General features: G+C 37.8%; 1 protein-coding gene across 1 annotated transcript in view; it reads right to left on the reverse strand.

Moving 5' to 3' along the window:
• Positions 1-1,156: 1,156 nt before the first annotated feature.
• The window catches only part of LOC136864750 (uncharacterized), a 58,447-nt gene continuing 42,134 nt past the window's right edge, over positions 1,157-17,469 (reverse strand). The window contains exon 2 of the mRNA XM_067142108.2: positions 1,157-4,474. Within this exon, the coding sequence (XP_066998209.1) occupies positions 3,635-4,474 (840 nt within the window). The 3' untranslated portion in view covers positions 1,157-3,634. The remainder of the gene's footprint in view (positions 4,475-17,469) is intronic.

The raw sequence follows: 17,469 nt of genomic DNA on the forward strand, positions 1-17,469 counted from the left end.
AGAGAGAGAAATGATGATGTTAGGGAGGAAGTCAGAATAGGAAACCTGCCTAAATGAGAAAATTGATAGGAATAAATTAAGATGGTTTGGACATGAAAAGAACACTAAAGCAGGTGATAGAGATGAATTTCAAGGGAAAGAGAGCAAGAGGGAGACCTAGAAAAAGATGGATCGATTCAATAATGAGGAGTGCAAGAAGAAGAAACCTGGACTGAGACGAAATGATGGAAGAGGAAAAGTGGAGAAGAGCCATAAATACACCAACCCAACAGGAGCTGGATAAGGGGAAAGGAAGATGATGATGATGATCAGCAGCTCTCTGTTGGTTTCCTGGAGAGTGACAGGTGCATGCGCCACATTGCTTACCTTATCATTGTCCTGCACTTTCTGCACATGTCAATATTAAAGGACAGCAAAGTGTTCATGGATATTTCCTGAAGGAATAGAATAAATAATAAAATATTTAAATTAAAAGCTCAGCTACATAAGATGGTAAAACACTGACACTGATACTTGCAGGCAGAGGTAGATTCTAGAAGAGGAAAGTTGGCACATTTTACTGAACCATTTATTTTTGGATGTAACTGCTGTTGTTTACATCGAGAGGTGCCTTCTCGTTGACCAAGAGATGTGCAAAACTGATACTGACATGCCATTGTATTGAACATGCCTGTTATAAGTGTGCATTGAAAAAAGAACATCAAAATTACATTTAATAATGTATACTTTATACATATATTAGTAACTTATTAGTAAAACAATAATGGAGTCTTGCATTTGTGGCAATGAGACACTCATAGTCATTTATGTGCAGATTGCTTACATTGTGTACTATGGACAAGCTTATTTACTGCATTAGGAAGAATGCTGTTTGTACAGTGACATAAAGCTGGCATAAGATGATCGTCTGTTATACATTTCCATGGGTGGTTTTAAACCTGGTTCACATTTTAAAAGGGGAAAAAAAAAAAAAGTTGTAAAGTTAAATGGAGGCAGAAAGTAACCATCATCTTTGCTGGAAAATTGTGTAACATGGAAAGGTGCTCATTAGATAATGATTTGTACGGTTTCCTGCCAGTTTTACCTGCTCCTGTATAATACTTTAAATTAAATTAATAAGTTTTCATATTTTAGGATTCTTTTTGTTGATACAAAGTTACTTTTTAATATACATTTATTTTAAAAGCTCATCTGTAAATACACTTTATCAAACACTTTTGTATGTACAAGATTGAAATACAATTTTATGTTATTATGTCTAATATAGCTAATGTCAGTTGAACAGATGAGGCAATGAATTTTGCCATTCTAAAACAACAAATTATTCCAGTTCCCAAGCTTCTTGGAAATCATGCTGTGTCTTCTATTTGGACGTATTTATTGACTTCATGCACACCTGAAACCACCACCACCACCACGAGGTCAAATCTCCACTGTACTGGCACACGTCACAACAGAATCTTTTGGGTAGGAAATTAGGGGATATGCAAACAAGACCTGCAGAGGAACATATTGCCAATTCCTGTTCTGTACCAGGCATGGGCAGGCTCTTGGGGAGGAAATTTGACAGATTTTACTCACTCCATTTATTTAGGATGTAACTGCTGTCGGTTACATCAAGGTCCACTTTCTGTGATGGTTTCTGAATCTGATAGTTGACAGGGAGTTCCAGACAAGCCAGTTAACGCAAACTGTTACGTTTTGGAACAGGTTCATTCCATACAGTTCTGTATGGGATCATCTAGATCTGATGTGTTTTCAGAAAATATATTTATAAAGAAATACAATAACTAACTGTGCCTTATTGAAATTACTGACAAGCATTTATTATTGAAACAGATCCCTTCTCTTTATATTTAGAGATCATTTCTATAAGCAGTGCCTCCGTGGCTCAGACGGCAACGCGTTGGCCTCTCACCGCTGGGTACCGTGGTTCAAATCCCGGTCACTCCATGTGAGATTTGTGCTGGACAAAGCGGAGGCGGGACAGGTTTTTCTCTGGGTACTCCGGTTTTCCCTGTCATCTTTCATTCCAGAAACACTCTCCATTATCATTTCATAGCATTTATCACTCATTTATATCACCTTGGGAGTGGCGATCCCATTGTAATAATAGCCTATATGGTTCATTCATTACATCCCTGACCCGGTCAAAGACTGGAAAACAGGTTGTAGGTTTTCATTTTTTCTATATGCAGTATCAGATTAGGCTGGAGAATGTTCTTCTGTTTGTATTTGCTTGTATATACAATACTTTTGCTTGTTGGGTGTCTGCCCCCAAACCCCCAGTTGCTCTTCATTAGAAGTCGTCATTTGGAAAATTACTGTGACGAAGCGGAACGTCGATCGACAAACAGATTGTACCACCACACAGCCCTTTTAGTGGCCTACGTGTTTGTTTCTATGACATTTTTTCATATATTGGCGATTTATAGAATAGATAGAGGTATACGTTTCGATCTGAGCAAATTTCATGCGTTTTTCACAAGTTGAGAAATTATTTTCCTCACCAAATGGACAGCTAGAGTTTTGAAACTTGGGAGGCATATTGAGGATGAAATGATTTAGTTTTGGTTCTTTGACGTTTTATCTTTTTCCATCGGGGATACCTTGGGTCAGTTTTGAATCTTAGATTAGGCTAAAATTTGAGTACAGTTTTCACATATTCACTTCATTTTTCCATACGTGCACACCAGCTAGAACCATGCAATTTGGCTTGCGTATGGCCCGCAGATGTGCCAATGACCCTGCTGAATTTTATGATTTTGTCAGTTAAATACGTGCACCAGAAATGAATTGTGGAAAATGTACAAAACTGACCTAACGTCGGAAAATGGAACTCTATCTAAGGCATAAGGGATCGAGATAGGACTAAAACTCATATGGCATAAGTTGTAGATCTCTGCATGATGGGTGGCAAAGTGTTGTCTGTTTTTTAATACAACTTACCGTTTAACCACAATTCACCTCAAAACAATGCTCTGCACCATCATTAAAATTGCCTCAACATTTCAATATTTTTCGGAGGTAAAAAAATAAACAACAGTAACATTTTGGAATTTCTCCATTGGTTAAGCACTAAAAGCCATCATTTTGCCAAATTTCTATTTTCTAGCACACCTGAAGTTTGCATCCGCCATTTTGTTGGGGGGTGGTAAAAATAAAAAATGTGAACTTTTAGGAATTTTTCTGTAGGTTACACCTTAATAGCTATCAGTTTGCCTAATTTCAAGTTTCTAGCTTATCTGGAAGTGGGTAAACATTAATGTCAGTGAGTGAGCCAGTCAGTTAGCCTTCCATGTTTATGTACGATTCATTGGTGATGAATTATTTTCTTTCCCTTGCCTGAATCTAAATTTTAAGAATATTAGAAGTACATTCCTAGGATTAAACCCTTATAGAAGGTACATGCTATTCTGGAGAGTTTTATTTTTTTCCTGTGCCTTTATTATTCTACAGTTCACCTCTGATGTAAATCAGCACAAAATAATGTACACATAAGATCTCCAGCTGTAATGGTTTCTGAATCTGATAGTTGATAGGAAGTTCCAGTCCAGTCTGTTAATGCGTATAAGTTTAACCCTTACTTATGATATTTTAAGTCCCGTTGGGGTGAAAGTATTCTCTGAACTATTTATGAAGATGGACAGTCTCCCATTAGGCAACCACCAGTTACATCATCAAAGTAATAACTCGGATCACATGAATACGAAACGCCCTCAGCACCAACAGCTGTGCAATAATAAAACTTAGTACAGTCAGCAGGATCCTTATATAGACCTGATCCTGTACAAATAAAAGGAGATGTTGAGGTACTTGTGGGTGTAGTAGTGGATGGAGCAGTTGTTGGACATACAGGATCCAAATGTCCATCAATGCAACCACCTTCATGAAAGTATCCGTGAGTACATCGATCTAGTACTGGATAAATCTTTCCATCTTCTGAAATCAAACACAAATAAAAAATACTTGGGTTTTGTGGCAAAGGTCCCATATCACCAAAATTGTTACATTTTGGAACAGGTTCATTACATATTTCATTAGGATAGTCTAAGTCACATGAACCACTTAGAGCATTGTAAACATATCCTTCATCACAGTCAACAGGAAGACTTGAATTCTTTCCATAGCAAATATGGTATATCGTACAGTCATACGGATCAGGGTATGTTCCAAAATTCATACACTGTAATGGTCCAGGTTTTGCTGTTGAGCAAGTGGAATTCTCTCGAGAAACACAGGCTGCATCTTTGGCGCTGCAAAGTAGGTCTCCTGGGCATGTCTGAACATCAACAGTTTGGAAGCCATCTGGGAGGGTTATACAAGCTTGCAGCAGCTTACAGTTGTTGCTGCAGATATATCCATTTGAGAAACACTGTGATCTAGTTGTTTTAATAATTGGCGACTCTAAATTTGTAAATCTAACACCACCAGAAGGCCATTTGAAAGTCTGTGATGAAGCATAATGGAAAACCTGAAAATCAGTACAAGAAAACATGTTTAGAGTATTTCAAAATCATCACTAGTAATAGAAATAAGTGACCATAGCAATAGTGTGATACAGGGTGTGAAAATAGGAGCACATTCAATCATTTATATAAATCATTTTACAATTTTGTCTTCACTCTTCAAATTTTCACCTCAAACTTCGTTTTTATCTCAGATTAGATATACAAATGTCGGAAGTAAGTTCAGTTTGATTTTTATCTATCCCATCTGTTTAGTTGTTTGTGTGAACCCCACTGTCGGCAGCCCTGAAGATGGTTTTCCGTGGTTTCCCATTTTCACACCAGGCAAATGCCGGGGCTGTACCTTAATTAAGGCCACGGCCACTTCCTTCCCAGTCCTAGCCCTTTCCTTTCCCATCGTCGCCATAAGACCCATCTGTGTCGGTGCGACGTAATGCCAATAGCAAAAAAAAAAAAAATGTTTGTGTGAACATCACAGGAAAATCACTTGATAGAATTTTTCTCTTGTTAATTTAAAATTTAGTGCTTGACAATAATGTATTTTAGTGTACCATTTGCCACCGAGCCTCATTTGCAAATAAAGAGATTTTGATTTGATTTGTTTTGAATTTATTGAATTTCTGTATTTAAGTTCAGGGACTGGAGATCATACTATTTGATTGGTGTACAGTGGCATTGCAATATTAAGGGGAACTAATAAGGAAATGCGTCATTTTTTTTTATACGTTGCACCGACACAGATAGGTCTTATAGCAACGATGGGATAGGATAGTGCTAGGAATGGGAAGGAAGTGACCATGCCTTAATTATGGTATGACTACAACATTTGCCTGGTGAGAAAATGCAAAACCACAGAGAACCATCTTCAAAGCTGCCGACAGTGAGGTTTGAATCCACTATCTCCCGAATGCAAGCTGATAGCTACGTGACCCAAACGGCATTCATGGCCACTTGCTCAGTTTATCAAATTTCCCTGTTAATATTAGCTATGTTGAAGAACTATACACTAAAACTTGTGTAAAATATACTTCTAATTTATTTTTTTATTTTTTTTACCTTAGAAATGGAAATATTTGTGATCATTATATTTTTCACAAATTCCCCAATATCTATGGAAATATTTATTCCATCTAGAAGCTGTTCTGTACATAACAAAAGTTATAGGATCTATCATTACCAATCATTTGTCTCCTAATTTTATTTTATTTTTACAATTTTGCTTTTACGTCATACCAACACAGGTAGGTCTTATGGCGACGATGGGATAGGAAAAGCCTAGGAGTGGGAAGGAAGCTGCCATTGCCTTAAGTAAGGAACAGCACCAGCATTTGCCTGGTGTGAAAATGGGAAAAACCAAGCGAATTGGCCTTGCGGTTAGGAGCGCGCAGATGTGAGCTCGCATCCGGGAGAGAGTGGGTTCAAACCCTGCTGCCGGCAGCTCTGAAGATGGTTTTCCATGGTTTCCCATTTTCACACCAGGCAAATGCTGGGGCTGTACCTTAATTAAGGCTACAGCTGCTTCCTTCCCACTCCTAGCCCTTTCCTATCCCATCGTCGCCATAAGACCTATCTGTGTCGGTGCGATGTAAAGCAAATAGCAAAAAAAAAAAAAAAAAAAGACAATGGGAAAACACGGAAAACCATCTTCAGGGTTGCCGACAGTGGGATTCGAACCCACTATGTCCCGGATGCAAGCTCACAGCTGCGCACTCCCCAACCGCACGGCCAACTCGCCCAGTCCCTACGTTTTTACTGCATGGGCTATGATAACAGAGATATTCATAAGTTTAGATTTTTAGTGCAGAGTTCATCAGCACCAAAAAAATATGAAAAATAAAATGAGAAGGAATCCTGAAAACAGGTGGAAATTAAAGACTCCCTTGACCTCAGATAACCTAATATCACCAAGCTGGAGGGAAACTAAGTGGTGTGGCCTACAGCTGATTAATGACAACTGACTATTGTTAATTGAGATGTGCTCTGACTCTTTCTCTTTGGCTGCCACTCATTTCTGCTAGATGGCATTACCACTGCAATTTTATGAAAATGAACCTGTCAACAACAGGTTCAACTGCTAGTTATAAGTATTTCAACGACAAGAATTCCTTTTCTATCTCACAATTTTTGGGACAGTAAAATGAGGCACAAGTAATCCATCTGCTATTACAAGTCTCGATTTATCCAGTATTCAGAGTCTCGCTGTTATTAATACATATACCAATTCTTTAATTGAAATTTTAAATGAAACTCCAAGAAGACGATGTTCCTAGATTTGTGGAACCTTCCCTATAGAATGCTGAGATGTCTGTATGTGCACGTATTTTTACAACCTGTGTATCAATATAAAAGCAAGAGTATCAAGTACATTATAACAACGCATAATTATTAAAACGCAATAAGAGACTTACTAAGATAAACAGCATCTACAAATAGGCAGGCAGATGCAGAATGTAACCTGTGTACTACTGAAAATAGAATACACTTTCTCAACACTATCAGTATGCACAATTAAGGGGACAATGTAATAAATTTTTGGATGTGCCAGGCTGAGTGGCTTAGATGGTAGAGCGCTAGCTTTCTTAGCCCAAGCTGGCTGGTTTGATCATGGATCAATCCAGTGGTATTTGAAGGTGCTCAAATATGCCAGAATCGTATCAATATACAGGGCTCAGCATTTTTGTTTACAAATTCTGGTTTAGTGCATTTTTTGTTTTGCTATGTGTGTATACATACAAGCACTCAAAAAAAAAATGATGTTGTATAAGTTCCTCGCAGGTACACTTTTCTCAGTAATAATTTTATTACAGATATAATGTTTACAAAAGAAAATATTTATAAAATCCTCCTATCAATACAAGTCAAGTCATCTGTTAGATGAAGCAAAGTCTATACATGTTTCAGCCTAATCTCAAGGCCATCTTCAGTAGTAAAACAATGATTACATAATATACAAACAAATTAAAAATCGTAATGATGTGAAGTGACAGTGATCATGATTAGCGAGTTAAAAACACATTGAGGTACAAAGTCCTCTCGTCTAATAGATCTTGCTGACTGTTAAATAAAAACACTATGCTGAGGAGTGTAGTGAGACCGTCAATACTACGAATATAACGTGTATAACATCTGTAATGAGAAAAAAAGGAATATATGAGTGGATGAAGAACAAGTTAAAATGATGTACAAAAAGAAAACTCATATGACTTACTTGTAACTAAAAGTTGTCGTCTTGAATGGAGATGAGCTTGTCGGTCTCAAGTCACATTGACAACTAAGCCTGTGTGTGGCTTACTGTGTATCTGTGTCGATGTGATTGGGAGTGGTAATGGAGGGGGAGGGGCAGGGAGGGAGGGACGTTGTGATTCGCGGAAGGAGGGTGTTAATGGAAGGGCGGATCTTGTTCTAGAATGTCGGTAGTAAAACTCTTTTTTATTAATGAACTGTTCGCAGATGAGCGGGACAAAGGTTTCCAATAAAATATTTTTCTTTTCGTTGATTTCATTTAAGTTATAGACAGGATTGTTATATTGGTCGATATCTATATATATATTCTCTAGTATATTAAGTAAGGGACCTTTCTGTTCGTAATGCAGGATCTTTAAGTCTTGATCAATTGTTGTGTATTTATGATTTTTCTCTCTACAATGTTCGCTCATGTCTGAGTAGCGATTATACTTTAGGGCATTAAGATGTTCGGAGTATCTTACATTGAAACTGCGGCCTGTTTGCCCAATATACGTTGAAAGACATGATTGGCATTTTAATTTGTATATTCCAGAGTTAGAAAATTTTTTGCTGTTGACAGTATGAGAATTAAAAAACATTTTTGTATTGGTGTGAACGGTCTTGAAAGCTACTTTTAACTTGTGCTTTTTAAAGATGTTTGAAATAGGATATATATTATTATTATTAAAGGTAAATGTGGTGAACTTCTCTTTATGGGAAGATTGTTTTTCTAAGGTGGTCTTGGGTTTATTTCTAAATTTATTGAGAATTTTATTCACGAAAGCTTTACTGAAACCATTACCTTTGGCTATTGCATAAATGGTGTTGATTTCCTTTCTAAAATTCTTACGGGATAAAGGAACATTAAGAGCTCTGAAAATCATACTATTGTAAGCTGTCTTCTTCTGTGTCCCTGGGTGTAGAGAAGTTTGGTGGATTGTGTTTATTGTGTGAGTGGGCTTCCTGTAAATATTAAAAGAAATGGTTTTATTCTGATTGCGAGTAATAGTTAAATCGAGATAATTAAGGGAATTGTTGTTCTCGGATTCTATCGTAAACTTTATGTGTGGATCCAGGTTATTAAGTAATTCAAGAACGGTGTTGCTGTCAGTAATGTGAGAATCCAGGATAATAAAAGCATCATCCACATACCGAGTCCAATGTTTGATCCCATTAATTTTACCTATAATGTGAGTGTATTTGAGGAAATCTACGTAAATATCAGCGAGGATTCCCGAGGCCGGTGACCCCATAGGAAGCCCCTTCTGTTGGTATATGATGTTATTAAAAGTAAAGAAGCCATTATTTAATGTAAACTTGAGAATCTGAATAAACTCTTCTATCTCCCCTATAGTCAATTTACTGAATTTGGAAAGATTGTTTTTTACTATTTCGATGGTTTTATTGACGGGTACATTCATGTACATATTTACTATGTCAAAGGAGTGAAGGGTGTAATGTTTCGGTAACGTGAGATTTTTTATTCTATTGCAGAATTCCAGGGAATTTTTAACAGATGTGTTAGCTTGAAAGGAATAATGTGTTTTAAGAAAATTGTGAATAAATTGGGATATTTTGTACGTCGGACTACTTCTGTAGTTAATAACGGGCCTTATGGGGACATCCGCCTTGTGAATCTTCGGTAACGCTTTCGCCGTAGGTAACTTGGGATTCATGATGATCAGTTACCGAAACATTACACCCTTCACTCCTTTGACATAGTAAATATGTACGCGAATGTACCCATCAATAAAACCATCGAAATAGTAAAAAACAATCTTTCCAAATTCAGTAAATTGACTATAGGAGAGATAGAAGAGTTTATTCAGATTCTCAAGTTTACATTAAATAATGGCTTCTTTACTTTTAATAACATCATATACCAACAGAAGGGGCTTCCTATGGGGTCACCGGCCTCGGGAATCCTCGCTGATATTTACGTAGATTTCCTCAAATACACTCACATTATAGGTAAAATTAATGGGATCAAACATTGGACTCGGTATGTGGATGATGCTTTTATTATCCTGGATTCTCACATTACTGACAGCAACACCGTTCTTGAATTACTTAATAACCTGGATCCACACATAAAGTTTACGATAGAATCCGAGAACAACAATTCCCTTAATTATCTCGATTTAACTATTACTCGCAATCAGAATAAAACCATTTCTTTTAATATTTACAGGAAGCCCACTCACACAATAAACACAATCCACCAAACTTCTCTACACCCAGGGACACAGAAGAAGACAGCTTACAATAGTATGATTTTCAGAGCTCTTAATGTTCCTTTATCCCGTAAGAATTTTAGAAAGGAAATCAACACCATTTATGCAATAGCCAAAGGTAATGGTTTCAGTAAAGCTTTCGTGAATAAAATTCTCAATAAATTTAGAAATAAACCCAAGACCACCTTAGAAAAACAATCTTCCCATAAAGAGAAGTTCACCACATTTACCTTTAATAATAATAATAATATATATCCTATTTCAAACATCTTTAAAAAGCACAAGTTAAAAGTAGCTTTCAAGACCGTTCACACCAATACAAAAATGTTTTTTAATTCTCATACTGTCAACAGCAAAAAATTTTCTAACTCTGGAATATACAAATTAAAATGCCAATCATGTCTTTCAACGTATATTGGGCAAACAGGCTGCAGTTTCAATGTAAGATACTCCGAACATCTTAATGCCCTAAAGTATAATCACTACTCAGCCATGAGCGAACATTGTAGAGAGAAAAATCATAAATACACAACAACTGATCAAGACTTAAAGATCCTGCATTACGAACAGAAAGGTCCCTTACTTAATATACTAGAGAATATATATATATAGATATCGACCAATATAACAATCCCGTCTATAACTTAAATGAAATCAACGAAAAGAAAAATATTTTATTGGAAACCTTTGCCCCGCTCATCTGCGAACAGTTCATTAATAAAAAAGAGTTTTACTACCGACATTCTAGAACAAGACCCGCCCTTCCATCAACACCCTCCTTCCGCGAATCACAACGTCCCTCCCTCCCTGCCCCTCCCCCTCCATTACCCCTCCCAACCACATCGACACAGATACACAGTAAGCCACACACAGGCTTAGTTGTCAATGTGACTTGAGACCGACAAGGTCATCTCCATTCGAGACGACAACTTTTAGTTACAAGTAAGTCATATGAGTTTTCTTTTTGTACATCATTTTAACTTGTTCTTCATCCACTCATATATTCCTTTTTTTCTCATTACAGATGTTATACACGTTATATTCGTAGTATTGACGGTCTCACTACACTCCTCAGCATAGTGTTTTTATTTAACAGTCAGCAAGATCTATTAGACGAGAGGACTTTGTACCTCAATGTGTTTTTAACTCGCTAATCATGATCACTGTCACTTCACATCATTACGATTTTTAATTTGTTTGTATATTATGTAATCATTGTTTTACTACTGAAGATGGCCTTGAGATTAGGCTGAAACATGTATAGACTTTGCTTCATCTAACAGATGACTTGACTTGTATTGATAGGAGGATTTTATAAATATTTTCTTTTGTAAAGTGATAACCGTCAATACGGAATGAGATTCATAACTTGCAAAGATATAATGTTTGCTGTGGGTATGCACAGGGTTTCTACCTAAATGGGACGTTAATTATATTTTAATAATAATTCAAATTAAGTCTGATAAAATATTAAATGCAAGGAACATACAATACCATGCGCTCATTCTTCTTTTCTTGAGTGACTGTACATTATAAATTATGAAGGGTAAATATAAAGATAAACAACATGCAACAAAAGCATAAAGTTGGTAATGTGGGAATTTAACGCAAAATTGTCATTCATTGTGTAACAAATCAATACCGCGTGTAGCCACCTTGGGCCTTCACGAGGCATACGCAGCACCAAAGAATCCAACTTGTTTTAGGGCAGATTATCCCTCTTGTGGATAGCAGCTTCAGTCAGTTGGTGAATGTTAGAAGGAGGATTAGTTCCTCAGTTCACACCATGCATGTTAAACATAGTTCATGTCTGCAGAATATGTCAGTGCTACAATTCACTTTATGTAATTCATCTCAAGGATCTGATTGACCCCTTCGGCTTAATGGGCACAAGCATTATCATCCACCGTAGCAGCAAATTCTGTAACTACAAGTTGGAGAATGTTGTCTCTGTTTAGCAGACCAGTCATGTTACCTTTGATGGGATTTAGAGGCATACGCTGACCAAACAACGTTTTTGGTGATGGCGCTCCAGGATGAAGGGCTTGTTTCATCTCTCACCAGATACTCTCCAGACTCTAATGTTCCTGCTGCAAGTTTATGGTGACCTCATCAGAAAAGAGCGTACACATCAACTTTCGTGTTACCATGGGCTGTGAGTGGTTGCTCACCTCACAAGAGCTACCCTGTGGTGTGGAGCTTTTGGCATGGGCCTCTTTGACATCAGTCCTCTGTCATGCAGCTGATTTTGCACTGTCTGATGTGACACATTCACTCTGGTAGTGCTCCGAAGATCCTGGTAGAATGAGGTGCCGGTAACAGCGGCCTTCGACATGCTGAAAGTAACAAATAGCAATCCTTCCTGTGAGTTGTTTTGCATGGGCATTTCATCCGTTGTCGGTCAGCAACCGTTTGTGTCTCCCTGAACTTTTCCAGACTCTGGAGACATCACTGTAACTCGCTCCAACATGAGCAGTGACATCCATTTGTCGCCATCCTTCTTGCAGCAGTGTCACAATCTGAATTTAATCAGAAGCAGAAATGAATACTACTGCCATGTTTACCTCAGTCCTATACGTGCTGTCTGCATACCACCAACCTTGAAAGTGATGTTAAATTGACCAACACGACAAATTCCTCTTATTGGAAAAATATTGAACTAATCAGGATTAAGCACAGTGATACCAACCTGTTAACCACTCATTATGGTACCAACACTTCTAAATTATGGTATTTTAATTCATTGCGGACTGTGGACGGCGTAAGACGTTCAAGCTTGCTCTTATGCTGCGGGCCGTGGACGGCGTAAGACGTTTAATGTTCCGCGCGAAGCAATGCTGTTTATATTCGTCATCTATGCATTCTTACACCTTAGTCAGCGTTACTGGTTGTAGCAGGAAGTTGGTTGACCTTGTTGAGATAAACCCTCGCGTTGAGTGGGCTCATGTTTATCTCAGCAGTTTTAGCTGGAAAATCTCAGATCTTCCTAGCGGGTCAAGTCGATACTTGAGATTCCAATGCAGTGCGTGTTGTTCTTACCGAGTGTAGTATAATGGCTTATAATACAAAGTTTTATACGGAAGATTAATTATTAGATATTGTTCACAATGATTATTCTGGTGATGAACTTATTCCTGAAATAGACTCAGATAGTGAAAGTGAGAGTGACGAAGAAATACCGATTCCCGAATCCGATAGGCTTATAGAGAAAAGTGAAGTGCCTGATACATATCATCCTAGTTATTGTCCACCCGTTCCACCATTTACAGAGAATTCAGGTAGAAAAGTTCAAATAGAAAATAAGCAGGATATTTTGAAGTACGTGAGTATTTTGATGAATGACGAATTTTATCAGTATGTGTGTGAGCAGACCAATCTATAAGCGAGTCAAGTGATAAGTGCGGCGCCCCGGCCTTTCACAAAGAATTCGATCATGCAATCGTGGATACCGATTAGTCCAAAATCCTGATATAAAAATGTACTGGACCGAAGACCCTGTTATTCATACCCTGATATTTTCTAAAACAATGTTCCGAATACGCTTCCTTCATATTCTTTCATTTCTTCACTTCGGTGACAGTAATCATTATGCCGAAAATACAGATAGGCTGTATAAAATTAGACGTAATTTGAAACCTGTCACACCAGATATCACACCTTAAATATTCACAAGAGGTAAGCGCAAAGTATCATTTTTCTAACATTTATAGTTTAGGAGTAATTGTAAATTGTATTAAGCGATGCACGTCTAGAGGGCCGGGCATGAAAATGACCGGTCCAGGCATTCAAGTGTCCCGCTCAGAAGCAGGTACTGAACGTGTTAAGGTACCATAAAAAGTTATTGTACATAGAGTGGGTGACCATATTTGTTTCCCTTATACAAGAACAAGCGCTTTATGATGCCATTAATGTAATTATGAACAATAGATACAAGATTAACTATTATTTAACAATAACATATTTTCTGCATAAATGTTTTTTGAACTGAATGTAGACCTAGTCCTGTGTATAAACACCTAAACATCACATAACATATGATACATGGCACGGCTCATTAGCTCAGGTGGTGGAGTGCTGGCCTTCTGAGCTCAAGTTGGCAGGTTCGATTCTGGCTCAGTCTGGTGGCATTTGAAGGTGCTCAAATATGCCAGTCTCATGACGGTAGATTATGTAGCACATAAAAGAACTCCTGCAGTACAAAATTCTAGTACTTTGGCATTTCCAAAAACTGTAAAAGTAGTTAGTGGGACGTTAAACCACCACCACTATTAATATTATCATCATCATCATTATTATATGATACATGGCCTAAAAAGCATCAAATGAGAATTCATCTATTTCTTCAATATCAAATTTTACAAAAAGCCATAAAGTGTATTCTTGGTCATTATATTTAGCATTGCACGAGTGGGTTCAAATTTCCTCAGCACTCATTTGCTACCTTCACACACACTCTGAGGAAACGATCTCACAGCTGATATTTTTCTTGCAAACAGACTATTTCACACTTTATTTTTCACTAAGGTATGCTAACGATCTGCATTTGAGTAAGGAGTGGACAGGGTTGATAAGGCAAATGTTGTTACATTCCTGTATTTGAATTCTCCTAATGAATTACAGATTTGGCCCACCTGTGAATTACAAATTAACACCTTCACTCCCGTAGAAGTATATGCTCATTTAAGCACACCATCTTCTTTGGCCTGTAGAGGAGTAAAGTCGCTTAGCATTCGTTCATTGCAGCACTCTGATATGCTTGTGTTTTCTACCTAGAAGTTTCTTTTTCTTCCGATAGATGACTCAACTGTCTTCTTATCTCAACATTATACAACCCTCCTTTTGTGTCCTTTTACTCATTGTTTACAAGCCAATTTCGGTGCTTCTCAAACTGACTGAAATTGCAAGTGACGGTGGTTGTGTAGCAGACAAAGCTTCAAACAAGTAAAGTTTGTAGTAATAAGAGTGATTCTGGAAGAAAAATGTGTGATATTTTGCACAATAACGATAGGTGATGAACTGATAGATTCAGATAATGGAAGTGAGTGTGATTATGTGCGCAATGAAAGCGCTGGAAGGGTGAATAGTAATTTGGACAGGAACAATGACCTAGTTTCCTGCTTATTGTCCATTGACTCCAATATTTGAGGTGCATATGGGTGTAAATAAAAACAGTGAGGAAAACAATGTTGCATCTTTTGTAAATAGTTTTTTCAATAATAATGTCTTTAATATACCGTAACGTGGGGTAATTCCGATATAATGGGGCATTATCGATCATTCAGTCTTCCTTCTGAAAACTGAGCCTTCCCGCGAAACCGCGACAACAATGGATCCAATACGCGGCGTATAAACAAACGGAACATTATTGGCTATCTGACTGCACACTAAGAATACAATTCACCGGGAGAGGTTGTTAAGAAGTGAGAAATTTATTAAATTATCGCTGTCATTGGAAACTTCAGTTTCAGAACGTCACATACCATACACTGACGGTAAGTTAATACTGCAATCCTATCTTCTGTTATTTGGTATCATATAAAGCTTTTGCGCGAGTTTCTACGTTACACTGTTTTAAAGTTACGGCTTTTTATATACGAAGTTGTCTTGTTATATGGTAATACCGATCATGGTGAGGACATATGTGAAGAAACTGGGACCTGTCAGAAGGTGTAGATATAACCCTATCCACTTAGAGAATGCAGTAAAAGCTGTCCGCCAAGGGAAAATGAGTATCCGGAGAGCATCTGAACAGTTAGCTGTACCATATACCACACTAAATGACAAATTGAAGAACAGATATTCACACAAGGTGGGTGCACCGACAGCCTTAACTAGGGAGGAGGAAAAAACTCTCGTCGAAGGGCTGCTGTTATGTGCCAAGTGGGGTTTCCCGCTCAGAAATAGTGATATGCGTAACATCGTCCAGGGTTATTTGAACCACGCTGGGAAGGTCGAGAAAAGGTTCGCAGATAACCGTCCCGGGTTAGAATGAATTCGAGGTTTTCTCAGGAGGAATCAGGAACTCACAGTGAGAATTGGGGAGAACACCAAACGATCCAGGGCAGCTGTTACGAGAGATATTATCATGGACTATTTCCATAACCTGCAGAACACACTAGAAGGAGTTCCTATGTCAAATATTATAAATTATGATGAGACAAATTTCTGTGATGATCCGGGAAATGTGAAGGTTGTTGTGAAACGTGGGGTCAAACATCCTGAGAGAATTTTAGACATGGTGGCTGCAGCTGCAGACGGGGCAGTGTTATCACCATTCACTGTCTACAAAAGTAAACATCTGTATGACACGTGGACAGAAGGAGGGATCAACGGTGCTGGTTATAGCCGAAATATGAGTGGCTGGTTTGATCTTACGATGTTCGAGGCATGGTTTAAGAAAATTATGTTTCCTTATATAAAGACATTACAGGAGCCCAAGGTCATGATAGGCGATAACTTGTCGAGCCATCTCTCAATTAACGTAATCAAGCTATGTGAAAAGCATGACGTCAAATTTGTTCTATTGCCTCTGAATGCTACCTACCTTTGCCAGCCTCTTGATGTTGCCTTCTTTCGTCCCCTAAAGATGGCTTGGCGAAGTGTGCTGGATGAATGGAAGAAAAGGAATAGGGGAGTGGTGCACAAATCAGAGTTCCCTAAACTTCTAAAAGAGACATTTAATAAGAAGCCCCAAAATACATAGTAACAACAAACAATGATAAGATAGATAAAGTTGTTAAATTCAAATACCTTGGTGAGATTATATAACTTAATGAGCTTGATAAAGAAGCAAACCAACCGCGAGAGAGGCAGGAAAATGGAGCTTGCATTCCACCTTACAAAAAACACATACAACAAGAAAGCGATCACTATTAGGACAAAACTACGCCACTATCAGGCAGTAATTCAACCAGAGTGCTTGTATGCTTCAGAATGCTTGGAATTAACAACCAGGAAAGACATTGAAGAAATTGAGAAGAAGGAAAGAAAGATTCTAAGAAAAATCCTCGGTCCAAAGAAATGTACTGACACATATCGATTATGCAGTAACAAAGAAATATATAAAACATGCAGTAGGATTTCAGATGTCATTCAAAAGCGAAAAGTTAAATTTTTTGGACATATTTCAAGAACGCCTGATGACAGACTTGCCAAGAAAATCTTGAACCACTTCAATAAGCCCAATAGGAAAGGCAGCTCTTATGAAAAATGGTTTGTTAACACGAAGAAGGATTTGCAAGAAATGAACATCACACATCAAGACATCCACAATAGAACCTCCTTCACAAAAAAGTTACACACATTTAAGGGTTTCCTAGAGCCAGAAACAGCGACCAAGAAGAAACAACAATGGACGGCTGAAAGAAAAGAAGCAGCAAGCAGGAGGATGAAGGAGTACTGGCGCCAAAGAAAGTTTAAATCATGAGTTATTTACGTGGTCCACAGCTGGCCAAAATCGATAAAAGAAGAAGAAGATAGGTGTAAATTGTGCAACGAATGTTATTTCTGGGTTCAGAAAAACAGGTATTGTTCCTTTCTGT

The sequence above is a fragment of the Anabrus simplex genome, chromosome 2 (assembly GCF_040414725.1).
Source record: "Anabrus simplex isolate iqAnaSimp1 chromosome 2, ASM4041472v1, whole genome shotgun sequence".
NCBI lineage: Eukaryota > Metazoa > Arthropoda > Insecta > Orthoptera > Tettigoniidae > Anabrus > Anabrus simplex.